Below are 16,441 nucleotides of genomic sequence, written 5' to 3' on the forward strand. Positions count from 1 at the left end.
AGTGTACCACAGTGACACTGTGAATTATTTAACACACACACACACACACACCCCTTTTAGAGAAGCTGAAATAAATTAAGCATGGTAAGTGAATGTCCCACTTCAAAGTTCTACCTGTTAAGCCAGCCGTATATGCTTCAAGCCCAATCTGTCTTGCCTCTCTAGCATGAGTGACTGGTGCCCTGGTTGAGTGCTGAATGTGGCAACGACTCCCAAACCAGTTGGGGCTGCTCTGTGTTCAGCCCTAGGCAGCCATGTTTCAGCAGAGAAGCCTTTCCTGAGGCAGATAGGAGGACCCAGCCAGCATCCCTGCCATGTGTCAACTAGTGTCAAACATCGCTATTCCCCTAAAAAGGGGCAGCTGCAATTTAAGTAGCCCAGGACTCCAAATCCCAGCCCCATCCCTGAATGCTGCAGTGGAATGAAGGCCACGTGCACAGAGCCTTCCACACTGATGTGGTCCTTGTGGCTCATGCTCTTTTGGAAACATCTTATGTCCATGGAAACACATAATCTGGATTACTTCTAAATCACGTGGTGTATGTAGATGGACCACGTATCTGCAATTTCTAAGGAAAACTCCAAATTTCAAACCTTCTCTTCCATTGCCACCATTAGGCCCACCCGCACCTGTCAGAACATGTGCCCAGACTTTGGTAGGAGACCTCTAGCCTGTGTGGCAGGTGAGTGCCGAGCAGCAGTGCTTGAGGACACCACCTATATTTCTTAGTTTCTCCTCTGCGGGAGAATTAAGCACAACATCAAGCAAGGCTGGATTCGTTAAAAACAGGAGAAGAGAACACAAGGCTCCATCACCGAAACCCAACAGGACTGCTCATTTCCACTGCTCAGCCTCAGGGCTTTGTGGCCTTCTAAAGATGACCCTCTAAAGATGATGACCCTCTAAAGATGATGACCCTCTAAAGATGCATAACAACTGGCAGCAAAGGCCAGTCTTTTACTCAGCCCTCCAAAAAGAAGGTGAGTCTGTAATTAGGCCTCCTCTTGGAAAGAAATCTCAGTTTGAAACCACTCATTTTCGGCATATTTCTATTTCAGGAATTAGGATGAGTCAATCCACAATTGTCATGGGATCAAAAAACAGTAGCACCAGAATGCCCTCTCTCTACAGCACTGGAACAGGGCAAAAAAGAACACATGGTGACTCCTCTGAGATCAGACACCTCAAACAGAAAGGAGCTGGATTTTAAAGGGGATGTGAAGGCATCAAGGTTTTTCCAATGGTGAATCTCAGACTCAAAATCCACACAAGAGCAGCAGTGTGAAGTGGTGCCGATAGCAATGAAAACCAAGAGGGCTGTGTGCGGTCACACACTGTACACATGATTGAAGCTCAGGGTGAACACAATAGCCATACTGACTTTTTCCTTTGCCAAGGATCTTCTGTAATGCTTTGGTTTCATGCCGCAATTTTACTGGAATTAAACCCGAATAGTCCTAAGTGATACATTTCAATTGATTCCTTAATTACAATTACAAATCGATCCTGACCAAACTCTGGGGTGGTCAGTTACACGTGAGATCTCAGGCAGGCAGGTGAGTGGGCCTCCCTTGTTCAGGTGCTCCGGGTAAAACCTCTTTATGCTAACAATCTCATGGAAGCCTGGGGGTCAGCTGTTGGACATGGGTGCCCAAGGGAGGTGACTCCTGGCTCCTTACCGTGAGCTCCTGCTTCATGTACTCGATTGTGGCCTCGAGCGCCCGTGTGCCCCGGGTGGCCTCATCTTCCACTGCCTTCACAGTCTTGAGGAGGGAGGTGACATTGGTCACCATCACCTGCACAGGCAGAAAGGCCAAGAGAAAACATGCACTGAGATTTACCCCCTTCTCCTTTAGTTCCAGATGTAATGCCATGAGTAAAAACACCTTTAAATGAGAAAGGAGCTCAGATGTGCATTCTGTCAATATTTTCGTGTGTGATTCTCTCTCTCCGGCACTCTCCCGGCATGCTCACCCCTAGTTGGGGCTCCACACTACCTTGGCAGCCCCCTTGAGCTGGTACATGGAGGGGTCATCAGCGGGCTTGCTGGCAGCTCCCTTGGTAGCACCAATGAGATCTGAAAGGGCCTTGGCCACGTCTTTGATGGCGTTGATCAACACCACCTGAAAGAGAACATGGAGCCCAGGTGAGTGGGCCCCAAGGGTCACCTACTGGCCTCATAAGAACATACGGCCCATGGGCAGGCTGGGGGCGCCTGGGTCTCTCAGTCAGCAGCTCTCATCCTGCAGCTCCGAGACTCAGGGAGTGTGGGTTCCCACTGATGCATTCTGAAGTTTTTCCTTCCTCCGTGGGGACAACAGCAGCACTGCAGGCAGAGATTTCTGTGAAGACTTTGAACTGCGGAGGGTAGCCAATCTGAGCTCTTATACCATCAAAGAGAAATCCAGCGGGAGCACTGAGTCACCTCACTGAGCTCTGCTCCACCAGGGGATGTCAGGAAGGGGAGGTCACGGCCATATGGGAGCAAAGCTGGAGTTCTTACATTAACCAGAATGGTAGCTGTGATAGACCGAGGCACTGAATGGCAGCGGGGCTTTCTATCCAATTTTGTCCAAATGGGACAAGTAGACTAGTTTACAGAGTATAGTTTCAGCAGCAAAAACAAGTGTTTACCATCTGATGGTGCTGGGATAGAGAGAACAGAGGAATTTTCAAGTTTTGCTCTAGGGAATGGGTAGAATCCGTTATTCATGGCCCTGGTTGGCTGTTAGTTCAACAGCTGAACATAAATTTGTGGGGCCCCTATGTTCTGGGAGCTGGGTTGGGCACTTAGGTTTCAAAGATTACTAAGCCATGGTTACTATCCTTGAAGAGTTAACCGTCTAGGTCAGGGGACCAAAGAAAAGGCAGATAACTTCAATGAAACTGCCGAATTGGAAGCAGAGTATAGGAGTATGGAGCCCTTCCCTGCTCCAGACTTTTCAAGTAGGGTGTCTGTGGGTGCTGGCCTCATTTCTTCATCCTCACCAAGCTGCCCTGCCTCTCCAAACAGCCCTGTTTGGGGTCACCACTGCTCTCCACGGCACTTGGGCCAGTGGCCAGCTCTCTGACCTTCATCTTTCTTGACTTTTCAGCCATCTCTGGTGGGTTAAAACAGGGGTCTCCGACTCCTGCCCTGAGCTGCAGACCGATACTGGTCCGTGGCCTGTTAGGAATGAGGCCGCACAGCAGGAGGTGAGTGGGGGGCCAGCACTAGCATCACCACCTCGGCTCCACCTCAGATCATCAGGTAGTAGATTCTCATAGGAGCACCGGTCCCTGGTGCCATAAAGGCTGGGGATTGCTCGGTTAAAAGACTCCCTCCTAGAGGTCCCCTGGCTTTCTTCCTACCAGCTGCACCTGCTTCTCAATCACTTTAGGCATCTCCCTCTTGAAATGCTCTTAAATAGTGGATTCCTCAGGGCTCTGCCTTGAACCATGCCCCTTCTCTCACTCCACACTTTTCCTCTCCTGTGGTCACAGTTGCGGTCTGTATGGCAACATCCCCGCACCTGAGTAGGCTTATGCCCACTCACGAGTTGTACCTACGTGTTTCTTTGCCACTTCTCGTTTAGCATCTTCCAACCTGAACTCAGCTTTATCTCCCTGCCCAAGCCGGCTCCCCCTCCAGGGAGCTCTAGCTTCCTGTGTTGAGCCACCCTCATTTCACTGACAGAGCCTGAAGAGTGGAGCTGCCCTTGCCTCCTTCCTCTCCCTTGTCTCCAAATGGTCCCTGTGTTCAATCTTTCACTATGCCAGGCTGAGTCTTCCTTACAGACTTCTCTCAAACCTGCTGGCTTGTCTCCCATCCCCGTGGCCACCATTATGGTCCCTGCCACTATTTGGCCTGGATAACAGCCTCTTACCAGTCCCCAAACCACGGACACGCTCAACGCACACATTGTTTACTTCAAAACTCCTACTTTTCCTTTGGCTTCTTCTGAGGCCTGGCGTACAGTGTTTGTGGAATTACGAGGATCGTTCCCCAGGCACACCCGTACCTGGGTCTCGGGGTCGTCAGAGCCCAGGCTGGCTGCCCCCAGCTTGACCACCTCGGCGAGCTGGGTGATGGTGGCTGCTGAGGACTGAGCTGCCTGGGCCAGCTTGTCTGGAGTGGACGCAGCCCCCGACACCAGCAGTTTTGTGTCTTCCACCAAGGCCTTGGCTGTCTTCAGAATATTCTCCCTGAGGAAGAAGGAGGCCGATGGGAGAGGGAGAAACAAAGGGCAAAGCTTGGTTACTAGTAGTTGGGAGGAAGAGAAACCCCTCATAGGGGGCTTTTGTTAAAGGGCTTTGAAGAGAGGCAATGGATTTCCCCTCTCTTACTGCGGAAACAGAGAGGAGAGGAAAGTCAGCCTAGTATTTACATAGTCAATTACCAGTAAAATTTCAATTAAAGATTCAGATCCACCCATCTGGTCCCCTTCCCCCAGCCTGTAGCCAAATGAGAGGTCAGCTTCTTTCCTGCGGTTCCCATTCTCCCTAAGAATATTTCACAGCTTTAGGGAGCTGTGAGAACACATGAGTCAGGGGACCCTCCCAGCACATCAGAGCCCACATCGGGTTGGGTCCTGGAACAGGTGGCCAGGCACTGGGAAACTCTTCCCAGGCCAGCCCTGGGACTGAAGAGAGAAGACGAGGGTGCTGGTCACGTGATGAGGATATGCGTGGTCCCCGGCATCAAACGGAGACCCTGGCACCGGCCTTCTGAGTAGGGCCTGAAGAGCCAGCCCAGGAGAGACAGCAGGCTTGGAGCCCTGCTCCCCAAAACAGGGAGGAGCTCACTGTGCTTGCTGTGGCTGCTCCCAATCCTGCTGGGGTTGGTGAGCAAATCAGAGACACAGTTCTGCAGCTTGGAAAGTGAAAGATCAAAAGCCATCCTCTGCAGAGGAGGCTAGATTTAGGCTGAGAGAGGCAAAGCTGGAGCACAAATTCCGTGTTGACAGTTGGCAAAAGGGGGGCTTATTTGGATTATGTGGTTCGCTTTCTGCATTTGAGCATCTTGTTGAAATCAAAACAGATGACCATATTTCTGGTGCCCAGGTGGCATCTCCAAAGTCCAGCCGGACAGCTCCTTTGTTCAGGAGCCCCATACCTGTGGTCTGCGAAGGTCTCGTTGTTCTCTGCATTCAGGGTCCCTGCAGTCGCAAACATGATGGTGGTGTCCAGGTCAGCAATGATCCCGGACACGGCAGTGGCGGCTGTGATACATGCCTGGGTCCCCTTGTTCCCAGCTTGGAGAGCTGACAGCACCAAAGACACCTGTAGGCAGAGAGAGATTGTCAGGGGGAGCGGGGAAGCAGAGGAAATGTAACCCAAATGTGCAAGGACTCTGAAAACAGGAGTTGATGCAGCTTTGGGGTTAACAGCACAGTTTAGGGTCAAGAGCCTCAGTCTGAACACTGGCTTTGTCATTTGCTGGCTACTTGACCTTGGGCAGCAGGTTTCATCTAAGTCTGTTTCCTCATCTGTAAAGTGGGGCTATTGATTTTTGTCTATCAGGTTGCTGGGAGGACTGACTGCAGGAAAATGTTATGTCTAATGTCTAGTGTGGCACTTGGCGGGAGTGTTTGGTAGGGGGTAAATGCTATTTTAAAATTATTATTAGGTTTCTGAAACCACAAGGTGGGATAAAGGATAAGGCTCCTGTGAAAGGTGTGGCCATTTCTGTCTCCTTTGATCAGGTTTTCTGAAGAGCCCTCTCTGCTAACACTCATCATGCCCTCTCCTGGTGGCCTCTTGATTAGAAATTCTCTGCAGCGGACTCCAGAGGGCCTGGAGTCCAGAGGGGATCACTCTATGTTACCTCTCCACCCCGACACTCCTTTGAGCCATCACCCGCCACCAAATATAACTCCAGTGACCTGAGAGTCAAGCGGGTTGGCTAAGGTGTGTGTTCCGGTGTCTTCCACATCGGAAACCCTACACTGCCACCTGCCATCTCCCTCCAGTGCAACCTCACTGCTCCTGGGGCCTCTCCTAACACAAACGTGACCCCACTCCATCCCTGTGTGCAGTTCTCCCCGGGCTGTGGAGACGAGTTGAACCAGGTTCAACTTCTCTAGCCTCTGACTCCATTCTTGCCAGCTCCTTACTTCTCCAAATGCCCTGATTCCCCCCACTCCTGGTGGGTCTGCCCTCTGCCTTCAATGCTCCCCCTCTCTCCCTTCTCCAGCCACTGACCTACTCATCCTGCAAGAGCCAGCTCAAAGGCCCCACTGGGATGCCTTCCCCACTTTCCTCTTCCAGAGAGATGACTGGATCACCCAAGGATTCTACCACACTCTATTCCTGCCCTCAGGATGGCCTGTTTACCACAGGTTATAAATAGCATGCATCTGGCTAGGAGTAATATGAGGCCAGGAACCATCATATTAATCCCAGTGTACGCACACCCACCATCCTTGACTATGGCTGACCCAAAGTAGGGTCTGAAAACATTTCGTGAATGCATTTTTTAAAAACATTCTGACCAGGACAGGGGAGTTGCAGCATCAGTGAGAGGCACAGACTTTGAACGCTTTCTTCCTCCTATGCCGCTCGGATCGTAGAAGAGGCTGTGAACAAAGCCAGGCAAGAGGGGCAGAGAGCCTGTTTCCTGAGCACCCGCCATGTCCCAAGACCAGCTCCATAGCAACTATTTCCCAAGTTAAAAGGCACTATGTCCCACCAGGAAAAGATGAGTCAGGCTAGCACAAAGCTGGCCTGGAAATGAGGGATCCAGTTTCTGGAAAGAATACCCAGAGGGCAGGTGACAGAGGCCAAGACAAGTAATCAGAAGTCTGGGAGGGACTTTCTTGGTCAGAGTGAAAGAAAGAATCCAGAAAGTGTCCCCCTACCTCCACTGTGAAAAGTCAGCAGGTGTTTACTGAGCATCTACTAGTCACTAGAGGATGAGGACAAAAAAGTGAACAAAGGGCTCATGGTCAGGGGAGTCACACAGACACAACCAAGACGTGTAAGAAAGCCACCCCAGGTGACGATGGGACTGCAGGAGATTAGAAGAGTAGGGACCTTTAGTAAGAAACTGCCCAAAAGACCAGTTGCTCTGAACGAGCCGCTGTACTGCCTTTGATCCTTCTCCAGATTCCTAACTCAGGGCTCCTCTCCTGGGAGAAGCAGTAAGACCCAGGCCAGCTCAGGAAGGTCACATTGCTTGTCCAGGCTCACCCAGGCTCCTCCACCTTTGCCCTGGGCTCCTGCTACAAGGTTTCCTACGGGGACACTTGGCAAGAGGAACTTTAAGAACAAGGAAGGGCTTTGAAAGGAGGGAGAGTGCCTTCCTCGGGCTGAGAGATTTATTTCCTTGTCTATGGAGTCCAGAGAGGCCTGGACAGTCCTGTGGGCTGTGGGAGATGGCCAGACCACGGCTCGGCCTGGGCGAGGAGCCACGTACAGAGCAGCCTCTGTAGGGCAGCTTCCAGGTGAGGGGTCCCCCGCTCATCCCTTGATTCCTGTTGCCAAGCTTCTAACAGTACAGAGCTCTATGTCCTAAGAACCCAAGTGAAGGAGAGGGAAAGCCAGCCAAGCATGGATGCTTCAGCCTGCACGTCTAGTGGCCTGTAAAACAGCTGCCCTGAAAAATTACTCAGAGAAATAAGCAAAGCAAAAGATCAGCATGCTGCGGGAGAGTAAGGGACGTTTCAGAATGGGGCATTGTTAACCAGGGAAAACTTCCCGGGAGAGCAGAGTTGGAAGACAGTTTACACATAACAGCAGCTGGCGTTTCTTAAACATTGAACTGTGTCTGGCACTGTACCGAGCACTTGCACACACACCACCACATTTAATCTGCACAATCCTATGGGCCAGGAACGATGTTTCTTCATCTTCATTTTACAGATGAAGAAACCGAGGCTTAGAAAGGTGAAGTCACTTAGCTGAGATACTGGAGCCCCATCTACTACACTATGTGACTCTACAAACAGCTGCCGTGGGAGTCGAAAAAGGCCATGCATGCCCCTGCTCTTGCACCAAGGAGCCACATGACCTCCGACAGGCGCTTAACCCTCCCCCACTTCACCAACTCATCTGGAAATAAAGAGGTTACAGGAGAGAGACTTCAGGTCCTTCTTACTCAGCCCACAGCATTTTGGAGTCCCCTCCCACTCCCCTGGAGAAGGAAGCCCAAAGGGCAAAAGTGTCAAAGGGGTTGCAGGGAGGGGCTCCTGGTGCAGATCCTGACTTTGATAGGCTCTGCCCAGGCTGTCTGCAGGAGAGCCCTTGGAGGTAGACCTGGCCTTTGTGAGACAGTCCCTCTCATGCTTTCAATTTCTCAGGGCTTATGGGTCACCGTCAGCTCCCTGATATGCCCAGTCCCTGGGGAGACCCTGGGCAGGAGAGAAGATGACCAGACCTGCCTTGGCTGTTCCCTGTGCTTAGCCCTGGTCACAGTGGGCACTGTGGCTGCGTCTGACCCCAGGGCTGCTCCTTACCTTCTCTGTGACTGTGCGGGCACACTCGATGAGCTCCCTCTTGGTGTAGCTGTCGGTGGGGCACACCTGGAGGGCCCCCGCCTTCTGCACCAGGAAGATGCAGCCGTGGCCCAGGTCTTGCACACGAGTGCGAATCTGGAAGCCGATCTGTGGAAGCAGCCCGGGGTGGAGAAGGACAAGCGTGACGGACCCAGCCATCGAGGTCCTCCCTATGTGGAAAGTTTCTTACGTCCTATGGGAGCCTGGCTAGGAAAATTCCACTGCTATTCGGAGTCTGTGCTCGGTGAAGTATGGAATTTGGTTGATTTTGATTCCCTTTTTAGAATGTAAAATGCCCACAGTCCCCAGTAAGCAAGACTGTACCCCATCATCTTAGCATAATGCCTGATACTTGCTGTCTTTACTGGAGTATTGCTTATTTGTATCCTGCACCACCTGATCAGAACGTCCATTAGATGAGCTCTGCTGGATAACTGTTATTCTCTCATAAGCATTTATTGAGCCCCTACTGTGTGTCAGGGCCTCTTCTAAGCAGGTAATGCATTTAATTTCATTCATTCCTCACAACATCCCTAGAAGGTAATAAAAAGTTCAAAATATATGGCTTTAGTATTAGGCATATTGTAAAGTGTTCAGATTCTTGTAAATTAGTATATTTCCTGACCGGAACACCTCCCCCCCACCCCCAGCTGTACCCAGTGGGGAGTGGCCTTTCTGGGCCCAGGCTTCCTTTCTATTAAGCCCGGTTTGAGGTTTCCACAGCTCAGCAGGCACGCATTCTTTTAATGACCCCTGGCTTGTGGGATTATAGAAGGTACTTTGCTAAAAGAGGCCAAATGAGCTCTACTGTGGATAAACTGCCAGCTGTCACTTTAAGGTGCAATAAATTCCATTGCCACTTCCCAGAGTTTCCATTCCTCTGGCTGTTTCACATCAATTTTCATTTGGGTTTGATCGATACAGCTGCCTGAATAATCTGCCCTCCCGCCCAGGTAAACAACTAAAAACAAACGAACCCTTTCAGCTTTAGTTGTTTTCAAGAAACCACCATAGCAAGAAGCTGTGGCTTATCCTTCCAGCATCTATCATGAAGAGTTACTCAATAACCTCAGGTATTAAGATAATACCTGGAAGATTTGGGCCACCTGGATGCTGTCTTCTAATATCATCCCATTAGTCAAGGTTTAAGGAAGGGTGACTGGGGAGTGACGGGGGCTGCAAAGGTCAACTCCTATTATTGAAATACTGCGTTTAGGGAAAAAGGTAATTCCCTTAACCCCCCAAGGTCCAAAGGATGTTTAAATCCATTTAATAGAAAATTCTCATCCAGAAAGTTGACCTTCTGCTCTTGGGGTGTCTTCCATTGTACACAGGGGGCTGCAAAACCTTCACAGTCAGGGATTCTTGTTGAACATCTCCACATAAAACACAGCAGGAGCGGCACCCCCAGGATTACACAACCTGGCAGCTCGGCTAACAGATCTGGACTAGTGCAGCAGCAAAGCTGCCACCGAGGAGGGGAGAGGCACTTGAATTCAGCCCACGCAGTGGTAAAGCCATTTAAATATAGCTATTTGCTTGTCATGTTTGTTGCTTTAGCACAAGCCCAAGCTGAGGTAGGGGGATGCCCCCATTCAAGTTTTAAATTCACCCTGGCTCTCGAGGCTTTTCAGATCCATATAGTTTAACCCTAAGTAGTGAAAGATCAGAGCCAATCCAAAAGCAAGAGCTCTGCTTTTGAGGATGACCACAAATTTCTAAATGACAGGTGCTGGTGGGAAAGTAAGGTACGGGGCAAATGGAGAAAGTCACAGAATTTCAAAATAAAAACAAGTTCAACCTGCCCATTTATAGATGAAGGGACTGAGGCCTGGAGAAGTGATGTGAGTGGCCCAAGATCATACGGCCAGTCCCTGGGAAATCCAGGTCTCTAATACCAGCACAGTGCTCTACCCATTAGATCAGTGCTTTTCAAACTTCTTTTTTTTGGCCACGTAACAGTAGAGCTCTCTATCCCCAGCCCCGCCAAATAAAAGCTCTCATGGTACCTCAACATGTAAAATAGAAATAATTTATTATTAGGATACTTTTCCTTTATGAGTTAAAATATATATCCTTGACTCAATAAAAAGTCAACAATGAGACTGAGTGAACCCAAGTTTAAAAGTCGGGGTTATGAAGGCCAGTTACAGCCTCGGCCGCCAGCTCATTTTTATATTTTGCTTTGGTTGCACAGTGTTGTGAAAATCCTGTTATGTGTGTAAATAAAGCAAACAGAAGCCGTTTTCTCAGTTTCCTGACCACAGCTGGCAGGGCAGAGCTGCATCAGCCTATGCAAACTACCCACTGGCAGCTCCTAATGGGTTACCATTTATCCTAGAATACGTTCAAGAGTACATGCAACTTTCCCTGACAGTTTTAAAAATAGTCCAATTATGTTTAAAAAGTGAGAATTGAGGCAAACATGCAGAACTTTCAAAGCCCCTCCCTGGGTCAGAGTTCTGAAGAATACAGTTTAAAACCATTGTGCTATGAACAGCTCCCATCCCAATCCTTCTCCCTGCAGGGAGCCAACCCTGAGCTTTCAGTTTACAGAAATGACAGGGCACAGGGACAAGCACAGGCCTCTTAAGTCACTCTCAAATCTCCCTGGGGGTGGGAGGGAGCTGCCTCGCAGCTGAAACCTGTGGGCAGACATGCTAAACGGTGAGAACACATCCTCAGTGACACTCAGGCTCCCCTGACCTCCCTCTCAAAGGACCACATTATAAAAACACCCCAAGGTCCTGGTGCTCATATGCTTTCTTGGAGGTGACATCATGCATGTAGCAAAAGCCTTGAAACGTAACAGCGGAGAGCTGGTACAATGTCATTAGGGATGAGATTCCAGTTGGGAATCACCAAGGAAGAGTAGCACCAGAAAGCAAAGGGATGAGACTCAAATAAGGGAACTGCAAAAACCCTTGGGGTTCTTAGACAACCCAGGGCTTGGCCCTGGCAGTTGGGTCTGTGTTAGGTCACACTGTTACCTTCTAGGTGCCTGGAGGCCCCCTTGAGGTTTGGCCATGCAAACCTCCTGTATTCTTGTCTGTGTGCGATCCTATGTGGACGGCATGCAGGAAGGATGTAGTATTAAAAAGGACAAGTTGAAATGGGCTTCATTCACTTATTTTCACAGGCTGAGGGCTAAATGTAACAGAAAGGAAGGGATCTCAGGATCCCGACCCCAGCCCCACTTCAGCTCTCAACCTTTCACCCTTGTGGGTCCCATGGGGGAGCAGAAAGAACCAGGAATCTTGTTTCCAATCTGCCTTTTCCTAGCTACTGGACTCTGGGTGAGCCTGCCAACCTCCTGGGGCCTTTGTTCCTTCACTGAAGACACAAGAGGGAGAGAACCTGCCCTGCCCACTTGAATGACAGAATTAAAGGTCTATGTGAAAACATCTCAGAAAGTAGAATGTTCATTCACTGTTGTGAAAAGAGGCAGCTTGGTGCAGGAGAAAAAGCAAGCCTTGCCCAACAAAGCTGGTTTCAAATCCTGACTTCCACATAGTTACTTCCTGAGTTACTTGAAACTTCACTTATTCCCAAAAGTTATTTCAAATGGCTCCAACACTATGGTAGCTGTGTGGTCTTGGGCAATGTAAGCTCCTTAAGCATTGGTTTGCTCATCTGTGAAATGGAGAGAACAAACGATTGTCTCACATGCTGTAGCTGAGGGTACACAGGACAGCACCGAGCATAGCATCTGACTTGGCGTATGGACTTGACAAACTACTCTCATACTCTTATTCTCTTCCATAGGCATGTGGGATGGCTCCGGCATTGAACGAAAGAGGACAACAGAATCAACATATCATCAAAACGATCATTTGCTCTACTACACTTTCCCAGCACATTTTGTACTGCCAGAGGAACAGCTAGAAAGGGAATATATTTTTACGACTATTCAAATAGATAAGGGCTTTAAAAATGCTAAGTTTCCCAAAGCAACATAAAACTTCTCAGCATATATGACCAGTCCCAATGGTGATCCAACCACAACTAGTGTTTATTATAAAGGAATGCTGCTTACAGATATCAAACGTGGGGTTTTAAATTGGCAGCTTTAGTAAAGCATTACTTGAACCTCAAGAAAAACCCTCAATTCCCTTCTTGCCCAAATAAAAGTAAAATAGAGAAGAATGCATCCTGGTTTTGCGCCTTGAGGGAAATTAGAAGCCTGGTCTTTATGAGGTTTTGGATCAAATTTCAAAGCGGGGTGGTGGTCTAAGAAATACTGATCATCTTTACTGACTAAAACTAAACATACAGGTTTTTCCCAGGCTTTAAAAACAATCACATATAAAATGAGTTCAAATATACTTTGCCTAGGACAGCTTGTGAAAGTTGAAAAGACAATAATGGATGTTAAATGACAAACTTTGTAGTTTCTCTTTAGGGAAAAAAAAAAGGAATAAAGAGTGTGTACAGCAGAAGAAATGTATCATTTTCCCACCTACAGAAAGTGTATCTTTGACTGGAAAGTTTAAAAAATTTGAGAGTGGACACCCGTCTCGTTTGGGAAAAAGGGCTTTGGTTCTCACTACAAGCTCTTGATAAATGTTCCTGACAGCTTTGAAGACACGAGTATTACCAGTGGTTACAGTAAAGCTTACTCAGAGACAAAGCTGCAGTCACTAAATCTTTCCTTCAGCATTTACACTTAGGAGTTGTAGCTCGCAGGACTAGCATTTTTTTTTTTTTTTTTTTTAAGAGGAAACTAATCTTAAATTGCAAAGTTGCCTGAGGGTTTTAACTTTTCTGAAGAAAGAAGTTTTCACGGAGATGTTAACAAAAGTTTCGAATTTCCGTGGAAAAATAAGCAAGATAAAACTCTTGCTTGCTATTCAGAGGGCAGAGCTATGGCTTTTTCCTGTAATTGTCACATTCTGGAAGAGACTGAAATGCTGACTCGGCACAGCAGGCTGCAGGACGGCAGCAAGGGGAGCAGCTTCTTATTTGCCCTGGATATAAATATTTTCACATACTGCGATGTGGGGCCCTCTTGGGTATACAAATAATTCCGCAGTCTTGGAATAAAAAACTACTGCTTCAGGGGTCTCCGAACCCTCTCAGTTTTCCCCCAAATATCTGTCTGGCAAATGAACACAAAGAATTTTCCTTTGTAAGCCACTGGTAATTTTATATTCTCTCTGCCTCTTTTCACTCCAGGTCACGCTGCTCTTGTGTCTGGAATGTAAAATACATCCCAAGATGGAGAAAAGAGAAAACCTTAATGAAAATGTCAGCTGCTACAAAGCAGGGTGAATAACTAAAGTAACTAGTTGTTGCGCCTTTAGAATACATTTTCTCTCCTGGCTGCTTTGGTATTTCTATTTTGCCTCAGTGGTCTGAGTTGCAGTAAGGTAATCTGCTTGTTTCACACATGGGGTGGAACTCAGATGTGGAAAGGGCTCCAACAGATTATTGGGTCTTCACTCAACAACTTGGGCAGGCCAGCACTTAAACTAACCAAGGCAGATGGTTGTAGATTCCATTTTTAGATTTCTGGAGACAGATCCAAACATCCCTTGCAATCACAGTCTCTTTTAATTTCCCTGCAAAGCCAAACACTTCTTCCCTTTGTTCAAATTTTTCCTTCCTATAACATACCAAAACAGGGAGTCTGTTTTAAAAAAAATGATGGGCTTGTATAAAGGATCAACAAAATCCTGATGTAGGTCTCTGATAATTTTTCTTTCTTGGTAGTGACTTAATAGACTCATTATAAATAGAATTATTCATGCTGCAGCTTAAGTACCCATCCTAAAATCTCAAAATGCAGGCACTGTTAGAACTTAAGTCATCCCATGCTACATATATATGTATGCAAGTACATATATATATATAATACTCCTATTTACATGCATTGTTACAACATACGTTAGAAAGTGATTTTGTTTGGGGCTTTCATATCTGTAGTTTCTCTGGGAGGCTTTTTAAAGACATGCTTAGACATGACTCCCAGGAGAAATAGCAGCACCGAGGAACTTGAGGACACTGACTTATTGCGAGAAGGAAAGACCAGTCACGACCTTCTGCCTTGACAGCCCGATCCATTTAGGAATGTGGCAAATGGGGTTTGTGCTCAATAAACAGCTTGCTGGATTTCACGGAATGTAGTTACCTTCATCTTCCCAGTGTCCCTGTAATCCACTCCATTATTCTTTATTTCCTATTAAGCTCTATTTTTCTAAGGACCCATGTAGTAGCTGAGGACTGGGCCCTTTCTGTGTGTTTGCACTGATACAGATGCAGTCAAACACCCCGGAGTTCCACCCATCCTGTGTGCTTCCCAAGGACTACTTGATTTCTCAGAGGTATCAGAGATGGGAGCTCTTAGAAAGTGGACTTTGGGACCAAACTTTTGCCTATTTAAGACTCTTATGGGTGCAGGCATTCTGAGGCAAAGTCTGCGTGGGCCAGTAAGGAAAGTGAATTTAGGAAAGGCAGGTAGGTAATGAAGAGAAGTCAGGGGTATAGGGGCAGGGACCTGGGCCAGTTCTTAGAAAGGCGCCAACAATATTCAGGCAAGACTTTGTTTCATAAAAGCAGACTACACAGTGGTTTCTCAAGAGAGGGGCAGCTAAACCCCATTCAAGGCTCTGCCAACACTTTTATGAGCCTTTGGAAAATGAAAAAATAAGGGAAATTTGCTCCGTGAGAGTAGAAAGCAAGAGGTAGATGGCAGTGGATGTTCTGCCCTTGGCATCAGGTGATGGGCCAGGGGACAGGTGACCTGGCAGCATATTGTAAACAGAGTCCTTCTGTCTCAAAGCCCGCCTCCCCAGATGTCCCCAGATCTCAGCCAGTTGGCTCACAAAGGACAGTGAGCCTTGAGCACAGCCTGGGGTTACTGGGTCTGAACCTGGGGGCTGGCAGCACAGTAGTGAGAACTAAGCTTGATTCTGCCTATGAGGCTGGGGTCTTTTGGAATGAGCTGAGCTATGGAAGATCCCCCGAGAGTGGGCACCCAGGTGGGTTGGCTTCTTAAAACAGGGGCTTAAGGTGGCAGACCTCCTCTGGTTCCGCCGTGGCTGCTGCCATCTGGCCCTGGAGAGCCAGATGCCCATAGTCACTGGTCATTTGTGAAGCCAGTCCTCCCAACTCTTCCGGGTTAGTAACCGACTTAGTCATCTGGAAAAAGAAAACAAGCAAGACACAAAACACACACAGAGAAAAGCATGAGAACCATGTGTTAATACCACTGGAAGCCAAAGGGTTTTATTCACTTTTAAGCTATTGGCTTGCATTTGGGGCTGGACACTGGAGAGGGCAGTTCAAGCGAAGCCCATGCTACATTGCACACAACAGGCTGGGGCCCCTTTCAGGCCAGCAGGTCCTGACAGGGCCAATGGACAACATGCTAGGCTCAGGCCGTGCAGTGTGGAGGCCGGGCCTTCAGGCTCCACTCTGGGAGGTGAGAGCAGCAGCCTAGCCAGCCCTGTCCTGTGGGTCAGTCGCTAGAGGAGTTCCCCAGAAAAACCACAGGGGGGCACAATCCCCATGCAGTGCACACCCCTGGTCACAGTCTTCTGCAGAGAGTTCATGTGGTCCCAGGAACCCAGAAGTGGGTCCCACACAGGCACCAGAGGGCATGAGGACAGGGCTGTTAAGGAAATTGTGACTGAGAAATGATGGATAAGACAAATGTTTTGGAGGAAGAAATTCACAGAGAACACAGCTTTGTAGTAAATTTGTGCCAAAGAATGACAAGATTTTGGCCTCAATTTAAGAGTATATTGTAGCTTAAATGGTCAAATTCTACCTTTTTATTATCAAGATAGTCTGTATTTTCCTCCTGGTTCATAGAAGAACTTACCTTGTGTACCCTACCTAGCTACCATGCTAGTTTCTCATTTTTCCTCTTCCTCTGACAAAAATGTCTTAGTTCTCACAACAGCAGTTTTAACCTACTGTCCTTGTCCCTCTTGAGTTAGAGGCCTCCCTCCTGCCCAACCTC

General features: G+C 48.2%; 1 protein-coding gene across 1 annotated transcript in view; it reads right to left on the reverse strand.

The window, feature by feature from the left end:
- The window catches only part of TLN2 (talin 2), a 340,255-nt gene that overhangs the window by 39,497 nt on the left and 284,317 nt on the right, over positions 1-16,441 (reverse strand). Inside the window, exons 43-47 of the mRNA XM_023532579.1 lie at positions 8,437-8,583; positions 5,097-5,263; positions 4,003-4,186; positions 1,999-2,124; positions 1,681-1,797 (exon numbers count right to left, since the gene is read on the reverse strand). Of these exons, the coding sequence (XP_023388347.1) occupies positions 1,681-1,797; positions 1,999-2,124; positions 4,003-4,186; positions 5,097-5,263; positions 8,437-8,583 (741 nt within the window). The remainder of the gene's footprint in view (positions 1-1,680; positions 1,798-1,998; positions 2,125-4,002; positions 4,187-5,096; positions 5,264-8,436; positions 8,584-16,441) is intronic.

Source organism: Pteropus vampyrus, unplaced genomic scaffold (assembly GCF_000151845.1).
Source record: "Pteropus vampyrus isolate Shadow unplaced genomic scaffold, Pvam_2.0 Scaffold85, whole genome shotgun sequence".
Taxonomy (NCBI): Eukaryota; Metazoa; Chordata; class Mammalia; order Chiroptera; family Pteropodidae; genus Pteropus; species Pteropus vampyrus.